At 31.7% G+C, this 14,237-nt stretch overlaps 1 protein-coding gene across 1 annotated transcript in view; it reads right to left on the bottom strand.

Annotated features, from left to right (window-relative positions):
• Positions 1-12,835: 12,835 nt before the first annotated feature.
• The window catches only part of LOC126884729 (ATP-dependent RNA helicase vasa-like), a 49,787-nt gene continuing 48,385 nt past the window's right edge, over positions 12,836-14,237 (bottom strand). The window contains exon 12 of the mRNA XM_050650859.1: positions 12,836-13,121. Coding sequence (XP_050506816.1) covers positions 13,071-13,121 — 51 coding nt within the window. The 3' untranslated portion in view covers positions 12,836-13,070. The remainder of the gene's footprint in view (positions 13,122-14,237) is intronic.

A 14,237-nucleotide genomic window follows, 5' to 3' on the forward strand; every position in this document is an offset into this window, starting at 1 on the left:
TAAAAATGCTGATAGATGGCGCTAATAAATCGTATTTTTCCAATTAAAGCGCCATCTATCAACAATTCTAAAAAATGTTTCGAATAAATGTTGCTTAGTTTTTCATGACAAATCCGAATCTGTAATAAAAAGTGGGGGGTTGCTATTTAATATTTTAAAGTTACCCCCCACCCCACCTCCAGGGGGGTGGGTTGGAGGGTCATGTTTAGTGTTATTGGATAGGTTTTCGAAAAGTATTAAAAAATTTGTTTGGTTTCTCATTTGGAAGTGTATTTCTCGAGATATTAGACCGTTTCTATAATTTACCCATGGTATCAGGATAAATCGTTTTTCCCAATTATAGCGCCATCTATCCACAGTTCGAAAAAATGTCTTGAATAAAAGTTGCTTACTTTTACGTAACGAATCCAAATCTGCAAGAAAATCTAGGGGTTTCCATTTGAGATTTTAAAGTTACCCCCCACCCCACCTCAAGGGGGTGTAGTGGAGGTTGGTGTTTGGTGTCATTGGATAGATTTTTGAAAATGATTGAACAGGTATTTTTCAGTTTTTCGATCCGATGTTCAGTTCGCGAAATATTCGACCGTTCCACTACTTTTGGGACAAGTTGTATAAAATTTTATTAATTTTATACAAGGTATATAAAAAATATGAATTTCGATCAAGAGTAAACTACCTTTATGGTTCATAACATTTAAATTAGAATGATATAATTGCACATTAAAACATAATTATTAATTCTAAACTACTTTTCATAATAGAAATTTTCCATATTATGAATTAAAATACGTAAATATACAAAGTTTTCGTTATGACAATGCTCGCATTTTCAGCTTGTTTCTTTCTAAATTTACACCTTTCCTAAATTCTACCGCCTGTTTTTCAAAATAGTGACTGGCTGGTCTTTTAACATCAAAATCTTTTATATAATAGTACAATTATTCAAATTAAAAAAAACTTAGCATTTTTTAAGACAGTTTAGAATAAGAAACAGCACTACTTATACCACTGTCTTCCAATTAAATACTTGGACTGTACTTGTTGTATCTTTATTCTTTTAAATATAATGTGATTAAACAAAACAAAGAACACACTAAAAGTAAACTTACTAGTCATCATCGCTTTCGAAGCAGTTGTTAGGATAGCCGGTTAGTCGGGATCTTCCTGAATATTATCGAGAATGCCTTGATCTGTGGTTTGTTATCCTTCCCGTTGTTGGTAACGCAAATTTCTGTAAAAGTTGTGATGGATGGGAGGTACAAACAGCATCTACTTTGATCGTGTCACCTATTCGTCCAAGTACACTTGTATCAATAGGTTCTATCCAAGTTAACTAGGACGCTGGCCAACTTTCTTGGATCCAAGTAGTGTCATTAAAATGGCGTCGTTGTCGGAAAATCGAAAATGAGACGTAAGTACGAAAAGAAAATGGTCTGAAAGGAAGAGCGTTAGATTTATGGAGTTATACGATGCTGAGGAAGCATTATGGATTATGATTACGAAATCCAATTACATTTGGATCGTGCCACTGCCAACCGGCTTAACTACAATGTGATGCAATAAATGTCGAACACATTGTACCACTAATCTAACAATTATCGACGATTTGGCTGCCAAATGAGATAACTAACACGTGTTTGGACTCCAAGGGATATAAGCATACTTATATACAATGGCTGCCAAATGATACAAACTATTTTCAGGAGTTAAGTAAAATACCCATAGATGTCACTACTGGTTTTAAATTCACTTGTATCCTTTTACCACAACATTAAAATGGTTATTGACTATCATTTACTGGACCAAAATTGCACTTATACCCCTTGGCTTTTAGACGCCTCAATTTAGTATGCATAATATAACCTTCCAGACAGTGTTCACGACGACGTTCCTGATAAAACAGATATTAAAGATACCTTCTGGCACGAAAAATATTTAATTCTAGTCCGCAATTCCGGAATGTCAGACGGGAGATCTGTCTGCCTACTAACATTCCCCATATGTACGCATCAGGTGGTAGTTCTGGTGAGTGGCAATCTCCCAAAATAATCACGCAGTATTTGAAGAGACTCCCTGGCCATGTGATGTGGCCAGAAAAACCTATGAGTAATCCGTTTGCATCCATTTACTACCTACCGAAAACTCAAGAAGATAACGTGTCCTAGGCACCAGGTGCTGTGGTGTCTGTTCTAATGGTGCATTCATGTTCAAAAACCCATGAGTAATCCGTTTGAATCAATTTAATGTCGAAAACTATCTAACTCCAGATAACCTGCCTTAGGCACCAGGAGGTGCTCCATGGGTCGGATCTTATTGCGTATTCGCATTCAGCAACACCAAACGCCTATGAGTAATCCGTTTACATCAATGTAGTACCGAAGACCCTCGACACTCCAGAAGATTACGCTCCTTGCAATGACCCTGAGCATCAGGTGCTCCAGAGTTTGTTCTGATGGTATATTATTAATTGTTTTATTCGCATTAAATTCAATTCTAAGCACATTACATCCATTGCAGCATCTAAAACGCTTTACGTTTACGTGATTTTTTGGAAAAATGACTGTATTGTGCAAATGATGAAAATTTCATATCCTGAATTATTGGACGTTTCTGGTGTTCCACTTGGAGCTAACAGACCTACGGTACAAGGTCGGTGTTACTTATGTCACAGAAAAAAGACCGAAAGTCCCGACATAACTGTATTATGTGTAAAAACTTTGTGTTGCTCACTCTGTGAAAAATTTTATGTGTTTATCTTGCAACGATAATTTTTTTTAAAGAAATAGGTACTTTGTTAAATTATGTTTCATACTGTAATAAACAAGTACTAATTATCTTTCAAATCAATTTCCCCGACCCACATATAAAAAAATGTATATAGATGGGGTGCAAATGCACCCCGCACAGTTGTTTATGTAAGAATCTAAGCACCGCTTTATGAGGGTTAAAGAAAAGTAGTGTGCTATGGAAAAAACAAATAAACATTTTCCAGATTTAAACGTATATAATTAATTAAAACAACAATAAGACAAACAACACTAGAAATAAAAGCAACTATGTACTTACTTAGTCTAGTTACTGCCTAAATGTTCAAATTGTTGCCCATCACTTTCGATGCAAGCATTTTTTACTCTTTCAAGAGTAGATTGAATAGCAACAGATTTAACTGTTTTAGACTTTCATTTATGGGGACGGATTAAAGACCTTGTTTTGCCGCTAGGCCCACTACTCGAGAAAACATGATCTAGCTAGAATCTAGAGAATACGAAACGCCATTCAAAGCATTGCGAAAGCAGAAATTGAGACCCCTGTTCAATCTATTCTTGAAAGAGTAAATGCTTGCATCGAAAATGATGGGCAACAATTTAAACATTTAGGTCGTCACTAAGTAAGTAGTTGCTTTTATTTCTTTGTTATATTTTATAGCGTTATTTGTCTCATTGTTGTTTTAATTAATTATATACGTTTACATCTGGAAAATGTTTCTTTGTTTTTTCCATAGCATACTACTTCTCCTTAACTTGGTTTACCGGTGACATTAACAGTTGTTTAAAATTTACGTTTTAAGATATTAGTATGGTATAGTTAGACCCAAACCCAGACATCCAAAGTGAAAGTTATCCTCCAACACCAAATTGTTCTATATGGTCCACATAATGTTCAGAAAAAAGTCACACCATTTTGAGCGTCGGGTTTGGGGGGAGGGAGAAGGGGAAGAAATCTGCAAATTCGTAGTTTTTTATGTTTTTCGTCAATATTTCTAAAACTAAGCGGTTTAGCATGAACAACCCTCTACACAAAATTGTTCTACATTAAATTTGAAATAAAAAAGGCCCTATGCATAACCCTTCTAAAATGAACGGTTCCAAAGTTACGGAGGTAGTATAGTATAATTGGTCCAAAAAAAAGGCCTAACCCAGACATCTAAAGTAAAAGTTTTCCTTCAACACCAAATTGTTCTATGTATATGGTCCACATATTGTTCAGTAAAAAGTTACACCATTTTGAGCGTCCGGTTTGGGGGGGAGAAATCGGTAAATTAGTAGTTTTTTTAAGTTTTTCGTCAATATTTCTAAAACTATGCTTTAGCGTAAGGAATGTTCTATAGAAAAATATTCTACATAAAATGTAAAACAAAAAAGGTTCTATTCATAATTGTTATAAAATCAACGGTTCCAGAGTTACAGAGGGTGAAAATTGGAGGTTTTCGATACTTTTTATATTTACCGATTTCTCTCCCCTCCCCCCCCCAAACCCGACGCTCAAAATGGTGTGACTTTTTTTTGAACATTATGTGGACCATATAGAACAATTTGGTGTTGGAGGATAACGTTCACTTTGGATGTCTGGGTTTTTGGTACAGTTATATCATAAATATTGCCCAAAAAATATAAAAAGTATCGAAAACTTCGACTTTCACCCTTCTTAACTCTGGAACCGTTGATTTTATAACAATTATGTATACAACATATTTTGTTTTAAATTTCATGTACAACATTTTTGTATATAACATTGTTTACGATAAAGCATAGTTTTAGAAATATTGACGAAAAACTTAAAAAAAACTACTAATTTACTGGTTTCTCTCCCATCTCCCTCCCAAACCGGACGCCCAAAATGGTGTAACTTTTTACTGAACAATATGTGGACCATATATAACATTTTGGTGTTGAGGAAAACTTTTACTTTGGATGTTTTGGTTAGGCCTTTTTTTGGACCAGTTATACTATACTACCTCCGTAACTTTGGAACCATTCATTTTAGAAAGATTATGCATAGGACCTTTTTTATTTCAAATTTAATGTAGAACAATTTTGTATAGAGGGTTGTTCATGCTAAACCGCATAGTTTTAGAAATATTGGCGAAAAACTTAAAAAACTACGAAATTACCGATTTCTCCCCCCTCTACCCCCCAAACCCGACGCTCAAAATGGTGCGACTTTTTCTGGACATTGTGTGGACCATATAGAACAATGTGGTGTTGAAGGATAACTTTCACTTTGGATGTCTGGGTTATGCCATCTTTTGGATCAACCATACTATACTATATCTAGATAGAAAAAAGGTATTGACATGCGGTTTTCGGTATTATGTTGCTAATTTGGTCTAATTTTGTAATACAGGATTAAAAATGCATACTTGTATTTAATGTTGTTCTGAAGCTATTTCCTTGTGGCATTTTTATAATTACGTATTTTTTATGGGAAATAAGCCACAATTTTACTAAAAAATGAATTTATTAACGTTTCGAAGCCCAAATCGGGTTTCGTTGTCAAAATACAAAATACTATTAAAATAAAGTTAGCAACAACATGTTTGTTTTATTTTAATAGTATTTTGTATTTTGACAACGAAACCCGATTTGGGCTTCGAAACGTTAATAAATTCATTTTTTAGTAAAATTGTATTTAATATTCTCCAAAGAAATCTAGATTTCCGAAAATAATTAAATAACGCCTCCTAGCTGGCATATTACTTATTAAGCTATTTCAAAAACAAGACACTTACATTGAAGAAAAAGAGATTTCAAGAAGACCAAGTATGCAAAATTCTATTTAGCAGAACCGGACTTATAGCCATTTTTTCATAAGAAGGTTCCCACTTACCCCCACCTCTTATTTGCAAAGGTAGACTTAAACTTGTAAAATCAAATATGCGCAGAATTTTATGAAGGATACGATGATGGGATTTCCAGTGCCCTTTCATTAGACAAATTTTGATTTTGTAATTTTGGATATTTAATTACGCCCTCTAGCGGTGGACCTACAATTATGAAAATAATTTCCAGGCTTTTCCCGAGTCAACTTTTGTTATAAATATATTTTTTTCTCAAAGCTGTACTATAAACGGTTCCTGAGATATGGCCGAGAGCCATTCTTATTGGGACACCCGGTACAAGCTATGTTACACGCTAGAAGTGACTTCTCAAGTTTTACTTCTAGACCAGGGCGCATCTGTAAAAATAGTACATTTGGACGTTGAGAGGTGACTCAAATTTTTTTGCAGAAATTGCTTGAAAATAACTCAATTAATAATATTTGAGTTATCCTCCCTCTCAAAAAGGTCCGGAACATTGTTTAGATAATCAAAATGTCAAAAAATGAAGGAAAAATTCGATTTTTTTCTTCGTTTTTTGATTATAACTTCAAGAGTATTCATTTCCGAGAAAAGTTGTATTGACATAAAAGTTGTGTAATTAAATTTCCTACAATATAGAGTTGGTTTAGAATTTAAAAAATAGTCACCCTTGTTGCAAAATAGCAATAATTGGGAAAAAACTATACAAAAAGAAGTATTCGCATTTACGTTTTTCAACCATTTATGCTAAACTTAGGACCTTCAAATTTCACCCAGAAAAACTATATGATACAGTTAAACAATACTGTAAATTTCATTAAGATCGGTTCAATAGATTTTGCAAAATAAATATTGCAAACCAGCTTTCGCAAAAAAAATTCATTTTTTCAAACTGGTACAGGATTGAAAATAAAGCAGATAGTAAGTTGAAATTTTTTTTTTTTGCTTATAGAAGTGTACTGTACCTTTCATTTTCAATTTGCAAAACTAAAATCGATTAACCACCACGGCGTCAGGAAATTTTTTAAATAAACATTAATTATTGGTGTTGCGCGCAGGACACCGGATAGTTTGCTCTGATTGGGCATTCCAATGACCTTTGATAATTATTGATACATTTTAATTTTTATTACATTTCGATATAAATAAATAAATTTGTTTATTGCAAAATAAAAACACATACTCTATCCTTTGAAATAACACTTTTTTAGCAAAAACTTCATATATTTTAACTTGAGAATAAATGTTTATTATTTTTAAACATATACAATTGTTTAAACAATATTTCACAAACAATAATAAAATTAGTTTGATTTATGTGGAATTAAAATATTAAAATACAACAAAATATAGAGTAAGAAAATAATATATTAGATGAAGATTGGAAGAAATTTTGGTGGAAATCAACTTCATGTGAATCGAACACCGCTGTCCTGCGCGTAGCACCAATAATTAATGTTTTCTTAAAAAAATTCCTGACGCCGTGGTAGTTAGTCGATTTTAATTTTGCAAATTGCATATGAAAGGTACAGTACACTTCTATACGCAAAAAAATTTCAACTTGCTATCTGCTTTATTTTCAGTCCTGTGACATTTTTAAAAAATGATTGTTTTTGCGAAAGCTGGATTGCAAAATTTATTTTTCAAAATCTATTGAACCGATCTTAATGAAATTTACAGTGTTGTTTTACTGTACTATATTGTTTTTCTGGATAAAATATGAAGGTCACAAGTGTAAGCATAAATGGTTGAAAAACGTAAAACGCGAATACTTGTTTTTGTATGTTTTTTTTTCGCAAATATTGCTATTTTGCAACAAGGGTGACTATTTTTTCAACTTTTAACTAATAGACTACAGGCCCATGTCCAAAATGGATGGGTCATATGAACCACAAGGTGACGTATATAGGACGATATAAGAGCATAAAATAATAAGATTCAGCGCTATGCCGTCACTTGTAAGCAGTCCAACTGAGTGCTGGTGAGAATTCAAAAGTGCAGGTAGAGTGGGTACATTTTGGTCATATATTTTTGTACGGCATTTTTACCATAGATAGATCCATAAAAAATAATAAGAAAGCGCGCAGTGCCGTACAAAAATGGCGAGCCACAAAGTTGGTAAATTTTTTTGATTTTCTGACAATTTCCAGGGTAAATTTGGTCATTTGATTCTGTACGGCATCAGTTTCATACTGTTTCAATACAACTTCTAATCCATTATTCCGCAACGCCGTACAAAAATCACGCGACAAGGGGAAAAATCGAGAGTTGCAATCCCCTCTCTTTCCGTGGTCCGGGGGGTGATTTGAAACAACATAAAACTAATTTATTTTGAAAGTATTTTATGCATAGATGACATTATTTTACATGCCGTACATTTTCGTTGGTCCAAAGGTTTGTAGGAAAAAAAGCTCAAGGAAAAATCCACAGAATGAAATGTACGAAAAATTCATATAACGAAATGTAAGGTGAAATTTATGACGATATTTTTTTTATGCGGCATTTAGATAGTTCATTTGTACTTAATGCAATAATTTATAAAAAGTTAACGCCGTACAAATCTGAAAGTTCATATTGATAAAAAAGTAATAAAAATATTAAGGAGCAACGTTATGTTACGACGCTTAGCATTTGTAGGCATATTATCTACACCTGCTATAATACTGTACTGTGTGCTAAGTAGTCGTTTTCTAGTAGTAATTTTTCTAAAAAATAGTAGTTGTTTTATTTATTCACATTATTACAATGAAACAAATCAATTATATACATGTAACAATAATGCTTGAAGTATATATTAAACCAAAAATTATACAAAACTGTTGATACTGGGATTTACAGTTTCAATTCTTGGATATTATATACCTACACACCCTTTCACTTCAGTTAGACGTCATAATGATTATATTATCAATAATAATTGTTCTCTTCAAAAATATGTTAATACCGTACAGTATCAAATGACCATAAAATACTATGTACCTTTAAAATGGTAGCGTCATTATCATCAACCTAAAAGATATGGTGTGCATTGAAATGTACGGCATCATTTTTTCCTAATTTATTTATCTTAATACTATTTAAAACAAAGGATAAATGTATAAAATTGCTATATTTTATTAATCTATGAATATTTAAACTGTGGCAATATTTTAAAAAATTTCTGTTTTTGTATTTCTCTATAATTCTTTTTAGAACAGTTTCTTTTGAACGGCAATACTATATAACAATTATATTTTACAATATAATGTTAAAGAAAAAGTTGCCGTACAGAGTCAAATGATATTTTTAGCTTTATAAATCAAGTATACCATCAAATTAACATAAGTATTAATATACATTCAAATGAACAATAATTTTTTGACGGCATTATTTTTAATAGTACTTTTGAGTGCTAAATAATGTTTTGGAACCGAAGCCGTACTTTTTCAAATCACCCCCCGGACCACGGAAAAAGAGGGGATTGCAACCCTCGATTTTTCCCCTTGTCGCATGATTTTTGTACGGCGTTGCGGAATAATGGATTAGAAGTTGTATTAAAACAGTATGAAACTGATGCCGTACAGAATCAAATGACCAAATTTACCGTGGAAATTGTCAGAAAATCAAAAAAATTTACCAACTTTGTTGCTCGCCATTTTTGTACGGCACTGCGCGCTTTCTTATTATTTTTCATGGATCTATCTATAGTAAAAATGCCGTACAAAAATATATGACCAAAATGTACCCACTCTACCTGCACTTTTGAATTCTCACCAGCACTCAGTTGGACTGCTTACAAGTGACGGCATAGTGCTGAATCTTCTTATTTTATGCTCTTATATCGTCCTATATACGTCACCTGGTGGTTCATATGACCCATCCATTTTGGACATGGGCCTGTAGTCTATAATTTTATATTGTAGGAAATTTAATTGCGCAACTTTTATGTCAGTACATCTTTTCTGGGAAATGAATACTTTTAAAGTTATAATCAAAAAACGAAGAAAAAAATCGAATTTTTCCTTCATTTTTTGACATTTTAATTATTTAAACAATGTTCCGGACCTTTTTGAGAGGGAGGATAACTCAAATATTAATTTGAGTTATTTTCAAGCAATTTTTGCAAAAAAATTTGAGTCACCTCTCAACGTCCATCTCAAAACAGATGGGCCCTGGACTATTCTCAGGGTCTTCAAGCTTTAGTTTTTAACTGCGACCACGGCAACCCAATCTGCAAGAAATTCCAATATTTAAACTGTAATGGGATTTTCTTCTTGTAGTGCCTATCCGTTTCGAATGCTGGCAGCCATCATGGCAATCTGTACTTTGCACACTGCTGCTCTGAAAAACGGGAAATCCTTCGCCTTCCTGGTCCATGTATTCCTTCTACTTTTCCCTCTAAGATTATGGTCTCTCGCTGTTCCTCTTGATGTGACTGAGGTATTCGATTTTGGCTGCTTTTTTGTGGTCAACAGCTCTTTTTCATTGTCAACAAAACACTCATTCATTTACAAAAAATCCTTTATAAAAGGTATATTTGTTAAAATCCCTAGACAGGGCTACATCAAAGACAGAACTAGTTTTCGATCGGTTGACCGATCATCATCAGTGCAATCCTAAAATGTGTACAACCAGATAAAATTATGCAAAGTATTTAAAATGTTGACTAAGGTTATAAAAAGTTATAGGTTATACTCACTTAGAATCTACATGCAAGCCACCAAAGTAAAAATAACAGGGTAAAAACCCTTTACAATTGATCCGTCATCGGAACATATGACAAAGATGTGAATTATAACATGGATGATTAAGATATCCAATGTTTTTCACCCGAGGTACCAATGAGCTCTATCTGACAAGTTCACATCATGACTGTACGGAAGCAAGTGATTTTGATAACGGAAATTCTGAATAGTGACATGACAGGAATGACAGTTCCACAGGAAGTTATAATTTCCCTGTTGTTTTGTGGTATTTATTGTAAAATTTGTTAAATTAATAACAAAAAAAAAACAGTCGTTCCCACTGTGGTAGATAGTCTGTAAAAATGGAAATAGACTTGATGTAAATGTTAAAATATTGTAATGGAGGAAGTAGGCAAACCACATTATACATAATACAGAAAACTTGATAAACATTATCAAACCCTTTATATGTGATATCTAGGGCTTAGAAAAGCAGTTGTATCTGTAAAAATATTAGTACATTTGGACGTTGAGAGGTGACTCAAATTTTTTTGCGGAAATTGCTTGAAAATAACTCAAATAATATTTGAGTTATCCTCCCTCTCAAAAAGGTCCGGAACATTGTTTAAATAATCAAAATGTCAAAAAATGAAGGAAAAATTCGATTTTTTTCTTCGTTTTTTGATTATAACTTTAAAAGTATTCATTTCCGAGAAAAGTTGTATTGACATAAAAGTTGTGTAATTAAATTTCCTACAATATAGAATTGATTCAAAATTTAAAAAATAGTCACCCTTGTTGCAAAATACCAATAATTGGGAAAAAAACATACAAAAACAAGTATTTGCATTTTACGTTTTTCAACCATTTATGCTAAATTTAGGACCTTCATATTTCACCCAAAAAAACTTTATGATACAGTAAAATAATACTGTAAATTTCGTTAAGTTTTCGTTAAGTCTGTAATAGATTTTGCAATCCAGGTTTCGCAAAAAAAATTCATTTTTTCAAACTGTTACAGGACTGAAAATAAAGCAGATAGCAAGTTGAAATTTTTTTTGCTTATAGAAGTGCACTAAAACTTTCATTTGCAATATGCAAAACTAAAATCGATTAACCACCACGGCGTCAGGATTTTTTTAAATAAACATTAATTATTGGTGCTGCGCGCAGGACACCGGATAGTTTGCTCTGATTGGGTATTCCAATGACCTTTAATAATGATTGATACATTTTAATTTTTATTACATTTCGATATAAATAAATAAATTTGTTTATTGCAAAATAAAAACACATACTCTATCCTTTGAAATAACACTTTTTTAGCAAAAACTTTCTTTGTTCATATATTTTAACTTAGAGAATAAAAGTTTATTATTTTTAAACATATGCAATTGTTTAAACAATATTTCACAAACAATAATAAAATTAGTTTGATTTTTGTGGAATTAAAATATTAAAATACAACAAAATATAGAGAAAGAAAATAATATATTAGATAAAGATTGAAGAAATTTTGGTGGAAATCAACTTTATGTGAATCGAACACCGCTGTCCTGCGCGTAGCACCAATAATTAATGTTTATTTAAAAAAATTCCTAAAGCCGCGGTAGTTAATCGATTTTAATTTTGCAAATTGCAAATGAAAGGTACAGTACACTTCTATAAGCAAAAAAAAATTTCAACTTGCTGTCTGCTTTATTTTCAGTTCTGTAACATTTTGAAAAAATGAATTGTTTTTGCGAAAGCTGGATTGCAAAATTTATTTTGCAAAATCGATTGAACCGATCTTAATGAAATTTACAGTATTGTTTTACTGTATCATATACTTGTTTTTGTATGGTTTTTTTCACAATTATTGCTATTTTGCAACAAGGGTGAGTATTTTTTCAATTTTTAATTATAGGAAATTTAATTATGCAACTTTTATGTCAGTTCATCTTTTCTCGGAAATGAATACTTTTAGTTATAATCAAAAACGAAGAAAAAAATCGAATTTTTCCTTCATTTTTTGACATTTTGATTATTTAAACAATGTTCCGGACCTTTTTGAGAGGGAGGATAACTCAAATATTATTATTTGAGTTATTTTCAAGCAATTTCTGCAAAAAAATTTGAGTCACCTCTCAACGTCCATCTCAAAACAGATGGGCCCTGGACTATTGTGTGTTTATTTAAAAGTTATCAATTATATTAGAATAATTGGAAGTTGTTATAGTATGTGTTTAACTTTTTATAACCTTGATCAACATTTTAAATACTTTGCATCATTTTATCTGGTTGTACACAATTTAGGATTGCACTGATGATGATCGGTCAACCGATTGAAAACTAGTTCTGTCTTTGATGTAGCTCTGTACAGGGATTTTAGCAAATATACCTTTTATAAAGGATTTTATGTTTTTGTAATGGTATACAGCCAACTACAGGAAATTTTTCCTCGTGGATTTACTCATTCATTTGACGATAAAGGCATATTTCGAAATCCTCAACTTAAATACAGGTGACGTTTGTGAGAGCCCATGACTCAACTCCGTACAACAGTATAGGAAATATAATAACAGTAATGGGGATAGTTGGTACAAAAATACGGTTTTAAAAAAATTAGAAGAAGTTTTATTCCGCAAACAAAAAATGTTGTATCACAGATACAAGTAACATATCAATACAACTAAGTCATAACTCTTTAAAAACAAAACTTTAGATCTTAACTCTTAAACGGAAAATATCAATTATAAAAGACATACAAACTATAGAAAAAATATAAAAATCACTGGTTTGCATTGTGTTGTTGCTTCATAACTAACATGCAAACAAATATAGATAGATTACCACTCCTCATCTGCTTCTTCTGCTACCTGAGCTTTTCCAAATTCTCCCTAAAATTAAAGAAAATATTAATTTTTTGATATTACCATAACAATATTATATCTTTCTATAAGATATATTATAATATATTACAATTAGAATACCATAATATAATAATAGATATAATTGATAATAACGCAAGAATCTAAAATTATGGTGCAAGTTAAGTGATACTCAAGGAGGCCCTATCTATAAGTAGAGCTTGGGTAAGCTGGAGCTTAAGATCTGTTGGTGCAACCAGGCATTAAATACTTAGATTTTTTACTTTATATTATAGGACTAGCTCTCAATTGTTAAATAAGAGCAAGTAATTTTAATTTTTTGTTATTGTTTATTATGTATTTACCAATTTTGTACCTACTAGATCTTATTTTGAATTGTTTTTTAATTTGTGTGACAATTTAATTGTATCATGTACTAATGGATTTCGGTCCGTCAATAAATAATAAATAAATAAATTACCACTCTGAATGTGAGCGGATCATAGCTTTTTAGTCCAGGGAAGATTATTCTCAGGACTTTGAATAGTCCAGGTGTCATGACAACTTTTTTAGTTATTATAGACCTAGGGCCGGTTGTTCGAACGCTAATCAACAATGATCATTATCAAATAATTAATTACTGTCAATGTCAACTTTGTTTGGGTTGTTAAAAAGTCTGCGGAGTCTATAATCAATTAATATAACAATAATTATTAACATAATTAATAATAAATCTCATAATTGTAATTAATTATGTTTTCAGCAACCCAAACAAAGTAGACATTGACAGTTTTGGTGACAGTAATTAAATATTTGATAATGATCATTGTTGATTAGCGTTCGAACAACCGGCCCCTACAGTAGGAAAAATGATAGAATACCCATGCGTCATCGATGATATGCATACGAATCAAATCAAAAATTTCTAGTCTAAACTAAGTTAATACTGTAAAAAAATGGATGTGACTACTACCCCACCATACAATTTTTCACTACGTAAATGTGTCAAAAATTTTTTGTGATGTTATTCTTTTTCTGATAATACCTATATATTTATTGGTAATAAATGTTACTTTTACTACCGTAATTAATTGTTTGATATAGATTAATAATACAAAAATAATGAGTAAGCAAATATAGTATTAT

This window comes from Diabrotica virgifera, chromosome 5, assembly GCF_917563875.1.
Source record: "Diabrotica virgifera virgifera chromosome 5, PGI_DIABVI_V3a".
Lineage (NCBI taxonomy): Eukaryota > Metazoa > Arthropoda > Insecta > Coleoptera > Chrysomelidae > Diabrotica > Diabrotica virgifera.